At 43.6% G+C, this 18,889-nt stretch overlaps 3 protein-coding genes across 3 annotated transcripts in view; 2 read left to right on the top strand and 1 right to left on the bottom strand.

Moving 5' to 3' along the window:
- Positions 1–1,171: 1,171 nt before the first annotated feature.
- Positions 1,172–4,968, top strand: LOC123129234 (callose synthase 3; the record flags this gene model as incomplete). Its single annotated transcript, XM_044549474.1, is given in 12 exon segments — positions 1,172–1,322; positions 1,696–1,796; positions 2,041–2,165; positions 2,258–2,354; positions 2,479–2,565; positions 2,659–2,775; positions 2,884–2,976; positions 3,090–3,181; positions 3,256–3,382; positions 4,235–4,372; positions 4,448–4,527; positions 4,609–4,968. Coding segments are annotated over 12 exon segments (1,476 nt in total). The 3' UTR covers positions 4,880–4,968.
- Positions 4,969–8,001: 3,033 nt separating this feature from the next.
- On the bottom strand, positions 8,002–10,650 carry LOC123129232 (outer envelope pore protein 21, chloroplastic). The gene is made up of 5 exons (XM_044549472.1): positions 10,414–10,650; positions 10,223–10,297; positions 9,964–10,116; positions 9,745–9,843; positions 8,002–8,410 (listed from the first exon to the last, which is right to left on the bottom strand). Exons 1-5 carry the CDS (start codon positions 10,522–10,524, stop codon positions 8,327–8,329), a joined length of 522 nt encoding a protein of 173 aa, XP_044405407.1. The 5' UTR covers positions 10,525–10,650; the 3' UTR covers positions 8,002–8,326.
- A 1,262-nt stretch (positions 10,651–11,912) lies between these two features.
- Positions 11,913–18,889, top strand: part of LOC123129233 (callose synthase 3) — a 14,711-nt gene continuing 7,734 nt past the window's right edge. Inside the window, exons 1-18 of the mRNA XM_044549473.1 lie at positions 11,913–12,434; positions 13,317–13,417; positions 13,681–13,805; positions 13,908–14,001; positions 14,164–14,277; positions 14,392–14,508; positions 14,659–14,751; positions 14,851–14,942; positions 15,076–15,202; positions 16,226–16,363; positions 16,441–16,517; positions 16,612–16,711; positions 16,960–17,082; positions 17,195–17,309; positions 17,959–18,293; positions 18,373–18,425; positions 18,508–18,568; positions 18,819–18,888. Of these exons, the coding sequence (XP_044405408.1) occupies positions 12,176–12,434; positions 13,317–13,417; positions 13,681–13,805; positions 13,908–14,001; positions 14,164–14,277; positions 14,392–14,508; positions 14,659–14,751; positions 14,851–14,942; positions 15,076–15,202; positions 16,226–16,363; positions 16,441–16,517; positions 16,612–16,711; positions 16,960–17,082; positions 17,195–17,309; positions 17,959–18,293; positions 18,373–18,425; positions 18,508–18,568; positions 18,819–18,888 (2,194 nt within the window). The 5' untranslated portion in view covers positions 11,913–12,175. The remainder of the gene's footprint in view (positions 12,435–13,316; positions 13,418–13,680; positions 13,806–13,907; positions 14,002–14,163; positions 14,278–14,391; positions 14,509–14,658; positions 14,752–14,850; positions 14,943–15,075; positions 15,203–16,225; positions 16,364–16,440; positions 16,518–16,611; positions 16,712–16,959; positions 17,083–17,194; positions 17,310–17,958; positions 18,294–18,372; positions 18,426–18,507; positions 18,569–18,818; position 18,889) is intronic.

Below are 18,889 nucleotides of genomic sequence, written 5' to 3'. Positions count from 1 at the left end.
TAATAAACTAAATTAAGTGAACTATGGAACCAGTATCTCATCTTCCTTTAGTATATCTCATCTCAAACGTCAAGTAAGTCACTTTTTTTTCTGCGGTACCAAAGGAAGTAAGCAATGCCCTCAACATCTTACTTAAACAAACATGATGCGATTAGCTCAAGAGAAACTATGCCACGATGAAGCTTTCCATTCGTTGTTCTAGTCCGTACCCGGATCTTGTGGGGTTGAGGTTGTACTGCATGCACGGTGGAGGGGTGCAACGGCCAAGAGAACGAGCAGAATGCCAAGCCAAATTCATACCTTAAGGATGGTACGCGCGAAGAGATGGGATCGCCCGCCGCGGTCGCTGCCGATTCAGCCGGCGCAGATCCGGCCTTCTTCTTCTTCGGTGACGGCGTGGGGGTTGGGGTTGGTTGGGTGGAGGACGAGGACGATGAATTTATTCCTCTCGCCGGGCAGGTCGAGGACGGAGAAGGTCAGGAGCGGCGAGCGGCGACGAATAGATCGGAGGAGGATTCTGAACTGGATCGAGTAGACATGGATCTGGTCCTCAGGTGATCGGTTCAACAAAAGATATTTCCCCCTGGACCATTATGCCCTTATCGCAATTAACATATTAAATTTAATCAATTAAAATTCCCGCAAGATCTGACGGCTAATAAAAATCAGACGTGATCAGACATGTAAGTACTGCTAAGTACTCCGAGTACTAACCCAGTCACCGTAAAACAGCTCTAATTAAAAATGTTGTGTTTGAATTGTTTAACTTAACAAGCAAGCAATGTGCTGCTGGTAGTAAGCAAGGATTAGCACCCAAACAAAGGAAGAAACAACAAAGGGCACAAAAGACTACTTTCCCCTCCTCTCATCTTTTTTGCCAGCTCCCATTCCATGCATATCATGTGCTTTATCCATCACTCCTCCACTAGTGTTACGTACCCACCAAGGATTCAGCAATGGAAAAGGCAGCAACATACGTGTCATCGCCTTTATTATTTTGTGAAAGCGGCTTTGATCTGTTCCATTTCCTTCACACTACTACTGCGCCACTCCACTGCTATATATACTAACTCCCATTCCCCACTCACGGCCGATCGATCTACCATATTTATTTTCTTCCTATTACTTCTGGCCTCCTGGGGCTCGATCATATCGCTCCTTCCCGGTGGGATGCATGGCGCCCTCCTCAGCCTCCACCGTCCAGGTCACCAGTGAGTCCCTCTTCGATAGTGAGGTCGTCCCCTCCTCGATCGTCGAGGTCGCACCCTACCTCCGCGTCGCCAACGAGGTCGAGGCAAGCAACCCACGCGTCGCCTACCTATGTATGTCACCTCTTGCACTTCCCTTCCTTGGCACATTAATTCATTCATTCGCTGCTTGTTAACTACTGTTACCAATGCAGTATAGCAGATTCCTTCTCCACTCTATTACCGGCCACTCACTAGTGAGCATGTATATTCTTCTTTCTATTGCTCACACCTGTATTATATATTCTTCCTCAAGTACAACTAGTGCCATATTACTGCCAGTGACACTCCATGGCCTGTGTTAATCGTTACTCCTTCCGTAAAGAAATATAAGAGTAGAGTAGTAATTCGAAACAACCGGTAGTAATTCCCTAGCTGCACTTCAGAGTAGAGTAGTGCTTGTTTTGTTTTCTCACCCACACAATTTAATATGTCTCTTGGGTGCTAGGTCGATTCTTTGCCTTCAGGCTGGCCAACAATCTCGACCCCACCGCCAGCGGCTGCGGTGTCCATGAATTCAAGACCGCGCTCCTGCAGAAGCTTGAAATTGTATGTGTGTTCTGTATACATGCATGACTTTCCCGCCCGACACGGCCTTAAGAGATGCATCATATTTTGCGGCGCTGCGTTCTGTTCCCTCCGTAAAGAAATACAAGACCCCATCATATTTTGTTTACAGAGGGAGTACTTATTATAGCTCCAAAATCATAGGCGTATGCAATAGTACGTTTCTAATCCAGCAATGAAACTAATTGCTTCGGTTTCATTGCAACGCACGTGCTTCCTTCCTCAGGAGAATGATTCCACCTTGAAGGGAAGGGTTGAGCAGAGTGATGCACGCGAAATGCGGAGTTTCTACCAGCACTACTACAAGACGTACATCACGGCACTCCAAAATGCCGCCGATACAGCTGACCGGTGAGAGAGCAACCCATCTTCTTCTTTTCTTATGCTATTTACTGAGTGCTATGCTGACTCATTTATGTCTTTTTTTTATTTCATTTGCTCAGTGCTCAGCTCAAAAAGGCGTATCAGACTTCAAATGTGTTGTTTGGGGTCCTAAAGGACGCCGTTCATGTTTCACAGAAGATCCAAGTTGATCACGCGGTAAGCTGCCCTCTAGCTAGTACCCAACATTAACTATAGCCCTTTGTTTCTTTTGTCACACTGCTAGCTCCTGCTTTATATGTTTCCTCACAAACAAAAACACTGTTATTGATTGATGTTTCAGATTCTGGAATCAAACAACCAAGTCGGGGAAAAGAAAAAGGTGTATCTTCCTGACAGTGCTAATCAGACTATTATGAGATATCCCAAGGTTCCCATCCATCCTGATTTCTTCCAGAGTATTTTGGCAAGATGTTGAGATGATTACAGTATGGCTTTTGCCGCTTTTCATTATTACATGTAGATCCAAGCAGCTTTGCATGCCCTTAGTGACACCAGGGGTCTGCCATGGCCCAAGGGCCATGAAAAGAAGGCTGATGCAGATCTTCTTGAATGGCTTCAGGCCATGTTTGGGTTTCAGGTTATCACAACATGGCGACTCTACCATTTGCATTCATATCTCATGCCCACAATTTGGTTGTGAGTGTTGATACATTAATGCTCTCTAACTTCAACTATCACTCTCCAGAAAGATAATGTGTCCAAACAGAGAGAACATCTCGTACTATTGCTTGCCAACATGCATATAAGGCAGATCTCCAAACCTGAACAACAACCAAAGGTACCGCCTTTTCCAACATACTGACATACACATGTGTGATGTGTGTGCACATTGACCCAACCCTTGTAAAATGATATCATATTTACTCATTCCCTTTCTGGAAATATTTTCAGTTAGATGACCATGTGTTGGATACAACAATGAAGAAGCTATTCAAGAACTACAAGAGATGGTGCAAGTACCTTGGTCGCAAAACCAGCTTATGGTATGATGATTAACCTTGAGTGGTCTACTGATTGATCCCTTGCTCAACTAATTAGTTGATCATTATGTTTCTAGGCTGCCGACAATTCCACAAGAAGTACAACAGCGTAAGCTTCTCCATATGGGCCTTTATCTGCTCATATGCGGCGAGGCGGCTAACTTGCGATTTATGCCGGAGTGTCTTTGCTACCTCTTTCATCATGTATGGTCAATTCCTAAACCCTGATCAAGAGAAATCTGATCTAATTTGTGTGCTCACTTTTCTTCTAGTGATGCTATCTTAGTATTTTAGACCATTTTAAATGGGCGAAAGCTTGAGGATAGTACACCATATTTCAGATTCTTTGCTACGTCTACCATTTTAAATGGGCGAGGCGGCTAACTTGCGGTTCATGCCAGTTGCTACCTCTATAATCATGTATGGTCAATTCATTTCTTCATCAAATTAAACACACGGTCTATTTACTAAACTGGAGAATTGGGTTTTAAACTCTTTATTAAAGGAGTTCAAGGTCCTTATTCTGTTTCCTGATTACAATGAAAATGATGCAAAGGCTACTATGCTAGTATTTGGGTATGTCTGGAGAGTTGACAAAATGTATCCTAACTATTTTTTTGGTCATCACCAAAAAAAATTGGTCTTTGTATGGATGGCCGCCAATTGTTTGGCATGCCAACTTAACTCCAGATATAAGTTCTTCCCGAGGAGGTCCCGTAAACACTAACAAAAAAATCTAACGCGGTCCCTATTTTTGCTTGATTCCTTTTCTTCTATTGATGCTCACATGGTAGTTTAGACCATTGCAAATCAGCAAAAGGTTGAGGTTAGTAGTACATTATATTTCTGTGCCGGAAAGTTTTACATACCATTTATGTTTTTGTTGCCCTTTCATACTTGTTCCCATTTAGCAATTGTATAGTTTGTGTTTGTGGACATGCTAGTTACTAAATGCTTGATTGTCAAGGCTGTTGTTGTTGGTTGATTGGCTGCCATAGCTCTTCTGATGAGATGATTATTGGCAAGTGACGGTCGTGCTTTTTTATTCCATTGCAGATGGCTTTTGAATTGTATGGTGTGTTGGCTGGAAACGTGAACCCAATAACTGGTGAATATGTTAGACCATTCTATGGTGGCGAAGAGGGAGCCTTCTTGAAGAAAGTCGTGACTCCAATTTCCAGAATCACAGAAATGGTACATTTCTTTATTTTCATGCTCATGTTTTAATTCAAGCACAATCAACTTATATCCTTTTGGTTTTTGCCATAGGAGAAAGCTGAAAGGAGCGGGACAATAAAATCAAAACACTCGCATCGGAGAAACTATGATGATCTCAATGCGTACTTTTGGTAAATACAGCATATATAATTCGTTATATTCATTACAATTTTGTGGCCCATGCAATTAATTAATTTTACATTGCCTATCAGGTCAAAAGACTGTTTCCAATTAGGATGGCCAATGAGAGCCGATGCAGATTTTTTCAAGAAGAGGCGCAACCTGTGTGAGTTGTGCTCTTCTTCCACACCACAAGTGTGTGTGCGTCTGTGCTTCATCTTGGCCACAGTCAGGTCTTGGGTCCAACAGTCACGGCGGCGGTGCTGGTGGAGTGGACGAGGCTCGCCAGAGTTCATTTGGTCGTCAACAGTTAGTGATGGGCCAGTGAGTGATCTGGAGTACTGCTTGCTTGGCAACAAATGACTATCACCTATTAACTATTGCTGTGTGTAATAGAGCTTGTATAGTCCACGCCCATGCTGTACTTATTGGATGCTTAACCTTTTAATGAATACCCTTTGTGTGAAAATAGTAGAAAAATACCAGCGACGGAGTACAACGTGTTTCCCCCACAAGAAAAAGTTCAATCAAGTTATCACTATCCCTATCCCTTAAAAAAGCTCGAAATGATAGCTCGCTGGCACAAAGGGAAAAAAAAATGCCAATATTTTGCGCACCATCTGCATCTGCAACCCGGCAACTCGAGAGTATGCTCCTCTCAAGCAGCTTCGTGGATTCAGGCCCTTGCAGATGTACCCTCACCAGTCACCCCACTACCGACTGTTGTTGTACCATCTACGTTTTCACAATATATAGGCTCCGGCCAGCCGCCGAGGAAAATAGGTTGCCTGATCCTAGCGCTCTTCAAGATTGCCTCCAACTGCTATTCCAAGATAGCATATACTACTGGTACACAAGCAATGGGATATTGGTATTCTCGACACCACTGATGAGTCGTTCAGCAAGATCCGCATCCCGTTTTCTTATGGCTACGCTCGACTGTTTGAGATGGGTGACATGCTTGCTATCTTGTCTCTTAATGGTGACAGCCTTTGATATCTGGGTGATGCAGGACTACTAAGCCGAGGCCTGGGATTTCAAGTGTCGAGTTGAATTGCCGGTTGTCGAGACCATGCAGCAGTGTCAATGCCCTCTCCATCAACAGAGTGTGATGGTTGTGCCTGGGGACAGTGAGCTCAGTTGTGATGACTGGCTGTTTCAGGTTGATGTTGATGTCAAGTTGATTGCCAGTTTCCATCCGAGAGGCAACAATTCTACTCATTTTCTGCTCAAGCAAACTCTTGTTCAACAAACCTTCTTTCCGACACTAGAGGGCTATGTTGTGAACCCCTCGGAAGATTATGTTGTCAAACCTTCGATGAGCCTTTTATGCCCGGTTATGTATTAACACTTAGCCTTTTATCCCCATTTATGTATATGACGGGCGCAACGTGTATGAATTAGGTCCATTATGAGCCGGCCGGCTCGTTTCTTTTTTATGTAGACAAGTTATGATCACAAGAAGCTTTGATTGTAAGTCCCAGCCATGCTCTTTTTTTCTTTGACCGGCTCAATGTGCTTGAATTTCGTCCACTATGAGCCAACTTGTTTCTTTTTGATGTAGACAAGTTATGATCACAAGAAGCTCTGACTGTTTCATGGTCTCATGAGATTTACTCCCTCCATTCCGAATTACTTGTCGTAGATATGGATGTATCTAGATGTATTTTAGTTCTAGATACATCTGTTTCTGCGACGAGTAATTTGGAACGGAGGAATACATTTGTTAGAATATCCCTCTGGGTTGAAGTGGCTAGCATGTTGATGCTAAAATTATTTGGTAAGCGTTTGAAATATTTGCCTATTGGTCTGCCTCTGGGTTTTTTTTTTATCGAGTCTTGTTTTTTCTTAAAGATCATCCAGTGGTTTTCCTGATAACTAAATATTTTCTGTAATCTGTCTTTGCTGCTGCATTGTTCGGGACTATCTCTGTCACAGTCAGGCTTGTAAAAACTACGAGATGGTTGAATACGGCGGGATCATCGCTGTCTTCGCTCGTTGCGCCCGGAGATGCTGCTTGCTCGGGGATGGCTAGTGTCCATGGTCAGCGCGGGCTGCGGAGGGAGGAGCGTGATCCTGTCCTGATGCATGCTGCGGCGGGAAGAGTGCGTGTCGATCGTCCAGGAGATGTCCAAGTCGTCGGTGGCTCCAAGTGAAGCCGGCCGCATGAAGCAGCGCCTGGTGTCGCGTACGCATACGCTTGATTGGAGCCAACTCCATGATTGCCTGCACGTGCCGGACGGATGATGATGAAGTGCCTGATTGCGTTACCTGTTGTGCATAGCTGTTAATAAGAGGGCCGTATGCATCGTACTGATGCAGAGGCCGGGGTTTCCCCCCTTTTCGAAAAAGAAAAAAAAACCTGTTGTGCATAGCTGGATCGAAGCAGCTCCCCGGAGGCGTGCTAGAACCATCGGCCTCGATCGGGTAGGAAGAGAGAGAGAGAGAGAGAGAGAGAGAGAGTCTAGGAGTAGCGTAGGAAGAGAAGGAGAGGAAGAAGGGGACACGGGAGAGAGGGAAGGAAGAGGAGAGGAAGAAGGCCCGATGGGTGACAGGTAATGAAGGAACGCAATACTTGTGTATAGGTAAATCAATTGGTTTGTTGAATCGCGGCTCTACCAAGTAGATCGAGTAGAATCACCATGGCATTAGCATTTAATGCAGAATTGGGAGCACGCCGTGTTTAGTTTGCGCAATGCAAATTCATTCCATATATAACCATTGAACAATCCACCAAGAACAGAAACTTAAATAGAACACAGTTCGTTTCATTCATGAACAAGTGCACACAACTAACAAAAGGCGATGGTGATGGTGAGTTTAAGCGCCTAATGAGCTTTCCTCATCCACAGGTACTGCTTATTTTGTGCTATACTCACTGCTCCACATAATCGGGACTTTTTTGAACACACCATTTCTTGATGTTTACAATATCACTTGTTGGACATGTACAGAATAGCTTAAGTATATGAATTACTTACTTCAACCTGAACTGTTGAAACATATATACACCCCTCAAGTGAAACCCTAAACAGTTGGATGAACGGACAACTAAACAGTTGGCTACATGTATAGTTCGTTCCAAGCACATTTAGACTGATTCCCATCCAGTTTAGTTATTGGAGCCGAAATGATTTTGGAGCCTGGCTTTTGTTCAGATTCCTTCAAGTGCTTCATTGGAAAGATGGAAAACAATATTCGAATCCGGTCTTCCATTGGCAAGATGGTTCGGTCCATGCTTCTTGGTGCTCTGTCATTGCAATGCTCTGCCCTTTATTTTGTTGATGACTGAATGAATGAATGAATGAATGATTGTTGCAGTTCCAGTGGCGGCCGAGGTCACCTTCACTGCCTACTCCTGAGAAGGAGAAGGAAATCTCAACCTCCATGGAAGGCTGAGTTGCTGTAAGTGGAAGCAGCTGCAGACCATAAAGGAGAAGAATATGTATGATGACTCCAAACATGTCAAGGTGGAGTGAAGGTCATTGGGAACACTCTTGTGTTTTTCTTACATGCACTTCACCTTGTACATTCTTCTTATTCGCATTCATAGACATTTGCATGCCTTCATACAACCAATAATCTCATCAGCGCTACACAAAGGCACAACTGAATCCTGAATTTCCAGACTCAATTCCATCAATGAAATGTCTAGGTTTCTAATTCTACATACGGCTTTCTCCATAGAACTGGTGCTTGCTGGTGAATGGCATCTTTCCGGTGCAATACAATGGAATGAAATGAAATGGTGGCCTCTAAAGGAGGGACAACACAACTACGGCGCTAACTGATCACCAGAGACCTAGCCGATCACATATCGAATCTGACATCCCATTTCCCGTCCATGTAACCATTAAGCGTCCAGTTGTTCTCCCTCAGCTGGAAATAAGGCATCTGCAATCACAAACACGTTTTCAGATTTATCAAACTAGAACCAGGTAGAAACAGAATTAATGATCCAACTAATTTTGGTACTACAAGATATGTAGAAGAAATATTCATCAGCTTACACATACACAGTTTATTATCAATTAGTACATTTGCAAAATAGATGGCCAAAAGGGAGTGGGATTAGCCTGATTCTGGTGAATAGTATTTGCACAACTAACAGGGGATGCATTCCAGACATTGCGTTATGTGAACATGCAAAAAGGAGATGCATAGCAATTTCCTAAGATTTGTTCAGCGAATGTGACCGGTGAGGAACAAGTGTGTCAGTGTGCTGCTCTGAACCCTTTTGCTTTACGGAACCAAAGCTGGAACGCACTTTACCATATTTATGAAAACTACAGCCAGGTAGGAAAGATAAATTTAACCTTGCTTGGTAATGTTTTGGTCGGCAGTGAACGAAAGGAAAACGCAATGTTTTGCACTAAATTGATCCAATTAATTGTGGTATAAGGTGTGCAGAAGAAATGCTCATCAGATTATACAGTTAAGAAGTGCATCAGCAATAATATACGGCGAAAAAGGAAGGGGATGGAACCATGTATTTCAACATGAGTCTGTTTCTGGAAAATACTTGTACAAGAACTAACAAGGCGCGAGGGGGAGACACCGGGAGATATTAAAGGCACATCAAGTTATTCTGAACTTTTTTGCTTTACGAAAGAGAAACAGGCCAATGTGCTGATAATGATATTGTACAAGAATCACTGATATGTGGTAAGGTTTCTTGAGCGAATGTGACTGGTGAGGAGCAAGTGTCAAGTGTGTGCTGCTCTGAAGCTTTTCGCTTTACGAGAAAGAAACTGGCATGCACTTTCCCACTGCATTTGCATAGACATACAATATTTAGTGTTGTGCTGATATCTTCTAAGGTTTGTTCAGCTACAGAGTGGTAAGAGTAACAGGTGTGTGGTGATCTGAAATTCAGGCATATAGTACAATATTTAGTGCAGGTACTTTTTTTGCTTTAGGAAGGAGAAACTGGCATCTACTTTTCGCACTGCACAGGCATATACAATATTTAGTGCAGGTAGCAGGGTATGTTGCTGCTGACTGACAGAAATTCAGGCACCAGTGGTGGTGATCTTAATGGGAGCAATCGAAAGAGAAGCAGCAAATGAATCCCAGCAGACCATGTCAGAACAATACGTTTGCAATAGAATTTAGCATGTTATAATTCTGTAGAGACATGCATAATGGACGGCAATGGGACAGGCATTGCACGAAGGGAACGAGTGGGCTTAGCCAACAGTACAAATGTGTGCCCTGTGGCGGCGTACCTTGCGGTATAGCTCGTATCCGGCCTTGATCCTGACGTCCTGGCCCCTTCTGAAGTCGAGTATGGTCCAGGCGAGCTCGATGGCGCCGTTCTTCCTCCTCTGCAGGCAGGCAGGCAGGAAGAGAGCAACAGCAAAAGTTTGAGTCAGGTACAAAATTCCTAATATGGTGATGCTGCAAATGCTGAAATGCGGGCGGTTCAGGAAGAAGCTGAGGGGTACCGGCTTGAAGTTTTTGTCGGCGAGGAGGCGGCCCTTGATGTTGAGGCCGAGGAGGCCGTCGTGGGTGAAGGAGACAGCTTTCTTCCCCCGGAGGGTGTACCTGAAGATGTTGCCCTTCTCCAGCTGGACCCCGGCCCCGACGTTGGCCGACAGCTGGTTGGTTAATGGAGGAGAGCAGAGACGAATCACAGCAAATTAGTCATTGGATTGGTTCCAAGAGAAGGAAAGAAAAGAAATGCAGAGGAGAGTAGGTAGTCGCCTGTGGGAAGAAGTGCCTTGCGAGGATGGCGAGGAGGCTGGGCTTCCGGGTGGCGGTGTCGATCTCCGCGTGAGCCTGATTCATTTCCATTGATTCATTGTTGGTCCGGGGGTCAGGTCACCGGAGGAGAGGAGGATTGATTCATGTTGAGTAAAGAAAGAAGGAAAGAAAGAAAGAAAGAAAGAAAGAACCTGGAGGAGCGCGTTGTATGCGAGGGGCAGCTTCTGCTTGGCGTGGATGCGGAGGCCCAGCTGCTGCCCGGAGGTGCTGTCGGCGCCGCGCAGCCGCAGGGAGGTCTCCATCGCTCCCTCCGGCGGCTCCTGTGACTGTGACCTGCCCTGCGGAGTGAGAGAGAGAGATGGATGGATAGGGTTGGTTGCTGCGGAGAAGACGACGACTTTCCTTCCTTCCTTCCTTCCTTGCTTGGGTTGGGCCCAAATCTCTTCTCTATCGGTCCACTGTTGTGCTTGACAGCCCATTCTAATTCCTCCTACCTACCTACCGCTAAAACAACAAATAAGGACAAAACAGCCCAGCAAATTTCCACCCATTTTTCTCACTAGGGATTTTGCATTTTTTTAAATAAAATTTGAATGTTTTTAATATATTGTTTTGAAAACGTGATTTTTTTATAAAAAAACTAAAACTTTACTATTTATTTTTATTTTTTTTCTAAAAATGCGTTCAAAAACAAGATTTTTATAAATTGTAATTACCTATTAGAATTTATAAACGCTTGCAACTTTCAACTTTTTAAAAAATATATAAATTTGATTGGGCGGTAATATGCCACAACGAGTGACAAATATGGAATCACCACTTTACCCCTCTAAAATTATCATCGGTTCAACATACAACCCAAAATTTTGATTTGGTTCAAAATACAACTCTGAAATCTAAAAACAGTCCACGATACATGATTTAAACTGGTTTTAACTCCACTTTTACGCTAAAGCCCGTGCCCAGGCTACCCATAGACCTCGTCTTCCTCTTGCCATCCCAATAATGGCCCCCTCTTTCTACCAGCCTACCATCAACGACAGACGCTTCATCATTGAAGCTACTGCTCCGGTCATACGCTCACCGGCAGCTGCTGCTGTTTCTATGTGCTTATGTTTAGACGTCATAAACAAGAGACGTGGCAGCAACGATTAGTGAGAAAACACATACGTATGCATCCTTATATATATATAATGTGTGTGTGTGTGTGTGTGTGGGACATGTGATAGATAGGAATCGACGATGATGATGCTGAGTAGATGGAGCACCGAAAGTAAAGCACAAAAGCGAAGGGCCCAACACAAGACACGACATTCTCTTGTTTTGGGGTGTGGTCTCATGCAGCCGCTTTACGCCACCACTACATGTAGTATACTAGTATCAACCATCGCTGGTAGTTTAGTGTACTATCATGATTGTATTATTCTAGTATAATGTACTGTGGAGAATCGAGGTTTATAAAGGCAAAAGGCGTCCCCACAACATTCCATTCCATTCCATTATGCTGGCTGCTACAGTGCGACATGGTAAACTTTACCGACTCCTCTCTGGTGTTTTAGCATAATTTAGACAGATTTAATTTTAGCCCCCTTTCTTCTCCACTCCGCCAACACAAGAGTCTACAGAGGGAGTATATACTATACGAAGAAAAAGCAGCGAAAAGAATATCAGCTCTGCTATGCTTTGCTTTCCCCAAACCCCACTGCCTCCCTCCCTGCTTTTGCTCTTCTCTTCACTGCCGCTACACCTCGATATCAATCCCTTCCCCCAAACCCAAATCCAAATCCAAATCCATGGATCGGTCGATCTAGGGTTTGCCTCCTCCCCCTCCGGCCGAAATCAAGCCAAGCCAAGGCAAGGCAAGGCAAGCCAGGGTGAAAAAGCAAGAAACCTTGTTGAGCGAGAAAGTTCCGTCCTTTCCTTCTTCCCTCCCGGCCGTCGGCCGCGGGCGGGATGGCCTCCTCCTCCGGGAGGCGGCCGGGCGCGGGCCCCGGCCCAGGCGGCGGCGGCGGCGGGGAGCCCTCCTCGTCGGGCGCGGCTTCCACCCCGGCGTCCGGAGGCGGCAGGAGGATCCTGCGGACGCAGACGGCGGGGAACCTGGGCGAGTCCATCTTCGACAGCGAGGTGGTGCCCTCCTCGCTGGTGGAGATCGCCCCCATCCTCCGTGTCGCCAACGAGGTGGAGGCCAGCAACCCCAGAGTCGCATACCTATGTAAGCAACCACATTCATCCATCCTTCCTCTGCTCTGCTCTGCTCTCCTCTCTTTATTAATTACTGTTACTGTTACAAGCAAGCAAGCAAGCAAGGAAGGAAGGCACCAAAGCAGAGGAGTTGTTAATTATTATTACTGCTAGCTTGTTACTCTACCAAGAAAGGCTCTCTCTTTGTTAATTACTACTGGGGATGGGTGCTACTCCCTGCTCCTGTATTCTATTGTTACTACAAAGTCTGCCTTGCCTGTGTATTATATATACTTTATTCTTCTTGCTCAACTCCTAGTACGTACTTACAAGACTAGTCCTAGTGACAGTCCACTCTCTTAGTTAATTTATTATTCCCTCTGACTCTGAGTGCCCATAATTCCCAATCTCTCTAGCAGAGCAGAGCAGAGCAGAGCAGAGAGCACCACCTGCTCCCTTGTCTCACCCATACCAACAATTTAATAGCAGTATGTATGTCTCTTGGTCTTGGCTTGGGTGCTACATAGGTCCCTTCTGCTACTAGTCCACTTTGTAACTTGTTTGTATTCTATTACTACTACTTTGTATCTGTGTAGCACTGTATTGTATTCTTCCTCCTCAAGTGCTACTCCCTCCGTTCCGAATTACTTGTCTTGGATTTGTCTAGATACGGATGTATCTAGACTCATTTTAGTGCTAGATACCTCCGTATCTAGACAAATCTAAGACAAGTAATTCGGAACGGAGGGAGTACAAGACTAGTCCTAGTACTAGTGTCTTGCTGCCATTGACAGCCTATCAAGTTTATTAACTCCAACTCAAGTCAAGTGCACATAATTCTCTAGATGCTGTATAGGTTACCAACAGTTTTCTTGCCTCACCCACACAATTGACTCTGTCTATTGCCTGCTAGGTCGATTCTACGCCTTCGAGAAGGCCCATCGACTCGACCCCACCTCCAGCGGCCGTGGTGTCCGCCAGTTCAAGACCGCGCTCCTCCAGAGGCTCGAAAGGGTACGTACATGTGCCTGCCTACATACGCATTTCCCTCCTCCTTGCACAAGATTTAAACTTGCAGCATATTTGATTGCATTCCGTTTCTGCTCTTTCCTGCGCTGTCTTCTATTTATAGCTTCCAAATCTTACCATATTAACTGCATACAGAGGCTAGTGGTCATTTGTTTTACCCCAGCAGTAACTTAATTGCATGACATCCAACGTATACATACCGTATTAACTGCTTCACTTCCTTGTCATGCACACGCTTCTTTCCTCAGGAAAACGACCCCACGTTGAAGGGGAGGGTTAAGCAGAGCGATGCCCGCGAAATGCAGAGTTTCTACCAGCACTACTACAAAAAGTACATCCAGGCGCTCCAGAATGCCGCCGATAAAGCTGACCGGTCAGACCAACCAACCCATCCTCTTTTCTAATCTAATATAATGCTGCTGGCTCACTCATCTATGGCTTGCCTGATGCCTGCTCTGCTTTTCTGATTTCTCAGTGCCCAGCTGACAAAGGCGTATCAGACCGCGGCTGTCCTGTTCGAGGTCCTGAAGGCCGTCAATGTCTCACAGAAAATCGAAGTCGATCAAGCGGTAAGTTCTAGCACAAAACATTGGAACCTTCTCTGTTCTTTTGTTTGACACAATGCACCTTTCATGTTTCCTCACAAAAAAGAAAGAACCCACCGCTACTGTTGTTGTCCAGAAAAACAAAAATGGGTTTCACCTCCCTGCTGTGGTTGTTGATTGTTGCAGATTTTGGAGACGCACAACCAAGTCGAGGAGAAGAAGAAGCTGTATCTTCCTTACAATATCCTCCCGCTCGACCCTGACAGTGCTGCTAACCAGGCTATTATGCGATACCCTGAGGTTCCCATCCATCCTGATTCCCATCCCGAATTCACTGCGAGCTTATCATACTCTGGCGAGATGTCGAGATGATTACACTAGGGCTTATGCGCTGCTTCCCATTCTTACATGTAGATCCAAGCCTCTTTTCACGCTCTTCGTAACACAAGGGGTCTGCCATGGCCCAAGGACCACGAAAAGAAGGATGATGCGGACCTTCTTGAGTGGCTTCAGGCACTGTTTGGGTTTCAGGTTATGACAACATGGCTACTGCCTACCTTTTGTTTTCATATCTTATTTCTTGCGAGACTTTTGCTTTCATGTCAAACATTTTTGTACCGATGATTTCATTTGTGAGATCTGATACATCAATGCTCTCTAACTCCAACAACCACTCTGCAGAAAGATAACGTGTCCAATCAACGAGAGCATCTCATACTCTTGCTTGCCAACGTGCATATAAGGGAGATGTCCAAGCCTGACCAGCAATCAAAGGTAGTGCATTTCCCGACCTGCATTCATGTGAGATGTGCGCACATGGATCCTCGAGTAGTAATGTCATTTACTTGTTTCTTTTCTGGTGAAAATTTTCAGTTAGACGACCATGCGCTAGATATAGTAATGAAGAAGCTCTTCAAGAACTACAAAAGATGGTGCAAATACCTTGGCCGCAAAAGCAGCTTGTGGTATGATGTTCAATCTCCAGTGGAAAATTTGGAAGTTAACCATGATTATTTGATTTAATTAATTCAAGCCTGCAATCATAAGCTCTTCATAGTCGCGTGGTCCACTAATTATAATTGATCATTATCTTTCTAGGCTGCCGACAATTCAACAAGAAGTACAACAGCGGAAGCTTCTCTATATGGGCCTTTATCTGCTCATATGGGGCGAGGCAGCTAACTTGCGATTTATGCCAGAGTGTCTTTGCTACATCTATCATCATGTATGTTCAATTCCTTTTCTTGTCAAATTAAACACATGATCTATTTACTGAGCTGGCAAACTGGGTCTTAAACTCTTAGTTCAAGGTCATAATGTGATTTTCTGGTTAACACGGAAACGATGCAAATGATACTATGCTATTTGGGTATGTCTGGATAGTTGCCAAAAATGTACGCTACCAGTTTTTATGTAGGTGACCGAAAGTTTCGGTCTTTGTTTGGATGGTCACCAATTGTTTGGTATGACAATGACCTTTCGTACACTAGCACATTTTTCTTGCCAACATTAGCCAACTCATGGGCAGGCAAAACCATGACCAATATTTTGGTAGGGCAAGCTTGGGCTGAAACTAAACACCCTATCTTTTCTGACTTGAACCTTCACAAATCTGGTGGCATCTTCTGAGGAGCCACATTCTGTTCACTTACATTTTCCAGAAAGTATATGTTGGGCGTGAGTTACCTTAGGCATGAGGACTTACCTGCAAAACTTTGAGTTAAAAAGAACAGTCTCTCTCGAATCAGGACGGAGCTTACCTACAAAGTATGTTAGTACGCCATTGGGTAAAGAGTTTCTCTTGAATCAGTCTCTCTCTCTACGTGCATGGCTCCACTGTTTTTTCCAGTAGCCAGGACTGTTGAGGTGAAAAGTCTTCGATAATTTGGCTGCATAATGCATGTTCTAAGCACTGCAGTATCATACAATGTTGTTTACACGATAATTTAAGCAAAATGTAAGTTCCTACTGAGGTGATCCAGTAAACACCGATCAAGGAAGTTCTAAAATGATCCCTATTTTTGTCTTGCCCCTTTTCTCACCCTCCTAGTATTTTGGACCATTGTAAATGGGCGGAAAGTTTAGGTTAGTACATTATATTTCTGTGCAGTACAAGTTGTGTTCATGGACATGCCGGGGGAAATGTGATTGATTGGCTTGGGGCATCGCTGTATTTTTAGGCCATAGCTCTTGCGATGGGATGATTATTGGCAAGTGATTGTTGTGTTCTGTTGTTGTTCCGCTGCAGATGGCTTTTGAATTGTATGGCATGTTGGCTGGAAATGTGAGCCCAACAACTGGTGAAAATGTTAAACCAGCCTATGGTGGTGCCGAAGAAGCCTTCCTGAAGAAAGTTGTGACCCCAATTTATAAAATCATAGAGATGGTATATTTCTTTATTTCCATTCTCATGTTTTAATTCCAAGCACAATTAAGTTATGTCCTTTGGGTTTTTTTACACAGGAAGCTGATAGGAGCAAGACAATGAAATCAAAACACTCACATTGGAGAAATTATGATGATCTCAATGAGTACTTTTGGTAAGCTGATAGGAGCACAATTTGTTATCTCCCTTGTAATTTCCCGAGCCAGTTTTGGAGGACACCCATACAATTATTTTTACATTGCTTACAGGTCAAGAGATTGTTTTCGGTTAGGATGGCCTATGAGGGCTGATGCTGATTTTTTCAAGACTCCAAATTTTGTTCTCAATGCTCGAGATCAGACGAATGGAGTAAGTTCATTTCAATATGAATGTACTTGCATTACCCTCATGCAAATGAGTAGATTTGGCTTAGTACTAGCATCTCAGTGTAAGAAAGTTGGTAGCAATCAGGTACCTTATTTAATCTTCAAATAAACCATTCACTAGTAACAAAATAAATGTATTCAACTGTCTGATAGGAAAAAAAATAAGCTAAATTTTTTGCAGTTTAATATTCATAGTCTCTTTCGGTATTGATATTTCTTATTCTGCTGCAGGAGCACAGACCAGCTGGTAATGACCATTGGATGGGAAAAGTCAACTTTGTTGAAATACGGTCATTTTGGCACATCTTCCGTAGCTTTAACAGGATGTGGAGCTTCTTAATTTTATCCTTGCAGGTTAATTGTGATTTCCCACCTTCGTGTTGCTCTTCTTCTTTCGACTACACTTTTGGATGTTTTCTGTTTACTTGAGATGAACCTTTTTCTGTTGGTTTTCTTGTTCACTCAGGCCATGGTTATAGTTGCTTGGAATGGTGGCACGCCAGGTGACATCTTTGATGCAGGAGTGTTCAAACAAGTTTTGAGCATATTTATAACTGCTGCAGTAATGAAAATGGGCCAAGGTATGTTGATAATACCCCATCTCCCCTCCTTCCTATCCTAATATTATGGTATGCACATTCGTCTTTTCTTGGTTACGTGTCTTTGTTGTGTCCACATCCCATTAATTATCAGCATGGTTACACATGATATTGATTTTGATAGTCTGAATGGTTATCTTCTCCATTTACCCGAAACCTACATGACCACAATTAGCTTATAAATTCTGAACAACAGTAGCTTTTGCGGGTCTACAAACAGTAATATTGTAGCCAAAGTATTAAGTGTATGGTCTGTATTCCGTACCAAAGCTCGATGAAAGTACTTCTGTTCAACTTGATTTTACTCGACGTTTAGTTTTCCTGAACATAATATTCTTAGCATGAAACCAGAGGAACATGGTGGTTGTTGGTTTGGTACAAACTGGAACACCTAACATTGCTACCATTGGTTAGGTTCATAAATATATTTTAATGCAGCAATTATGGACATTGTCTTGAGCTGTACCAAAGCTCGATGAAAATACCTGTGTAATTTGATTGACTCATTCATTTTATTTTTCTGAACATATTATTCTAAGCATGAAACCGTGTAAGCATGTTGGTTGTTCTTTTTGTACACACTAGGCAATGTTTATCATTGGTTAGGTTTACTAAATATATTTTAATGCAGCAATTCTGGACATTGTCTTGAGCTGGAAAGCAAGAAAAAGCATGTCTCTTGCTGTTAAACTCCGGTACATCTTGAAATTACTATCAGGAGCTGCATGGGTTGTAATTTTACCAGTGACTTACGCATACACCTCAGACAATCCCACTGGACTCAATAGAACAATCAAAAGCTGGTTTGGTGACGGCCGGAACCAGCCATCGTTATACATCTTGGCTGTTGTGATATATTTGTCACCAAATATGCTGGCGGCTACGTTATTCATTTTTCCTATCCTGAGGAGATTCCTTGAGAAGTCAAATCTTAAAGTTGTAGCCCTCATAATGTGGTGGTCACAGGTAATTTTGCTTTGGTAGTTTTCTTCAAGTTGTTGATTCTTGACACCCTGTTTATAATAAGATGTAAAACATTGTACAGCCTCGCTTATTCGTTGGCAGAGGAATGCATGAAGGTGCATTCTCCCTTTTCAAGTATGTTTGCCTGTTTAAGCGTTTGTTATTCTTTATGAATTACCATTGCATGTGCTCTTTCTGAGGATTGTTGTTCTTCTAGGTATACAATGTTCTGGGTCATTCTTTTGGCCACAAAATTGGTAGTGAGCTTCTACGTGGAGGTATTATTCTTAACTGATTCCACCACCATATGTTGTATAATTTTGCATCAAACTATTGCTAGCCATTTCAACGGAAGTTTTGTCCCATTAATGTCTTGAGGGCTATTTATAGAAACCTACGACGTTCCCCACTACTCATAAGTACACTTTTGCTGGTTAAGGGTTATCCAGTTAATTTTCCTAGCTGTTTCCTTTGGTTATTATGAAATCCTAGTTTGGTTGCTCATCTTGTCATATGCCCGGCCTGCAGATCAGGCCACTTGTTCAACCAACAAAAGATATAATGAAGGTGCCAATAACAACATTTCAGTGGCACGAGTT

This window comes from Triticum aestivum, chromosome 6A, assembly GCF_018294505.1.
Source record: "Triticum aestivum cultivar Chinese Spring chromosome 6A, IWGSC CS RefSeq v2.1, whole genome shotgun sequence".
NCBI classification, from domain to species: domain Eukaryota; kingdom Viridiplantae; phylum Streptophyta; class Magnoliopsida; order Poales; family Poaceae; genus Triticum; species Triticum aestivum.
Note: the sequence above shows the minus strand (reverse complement) of the source record. Positions and strands in the feature narration are given on the sequence as shown.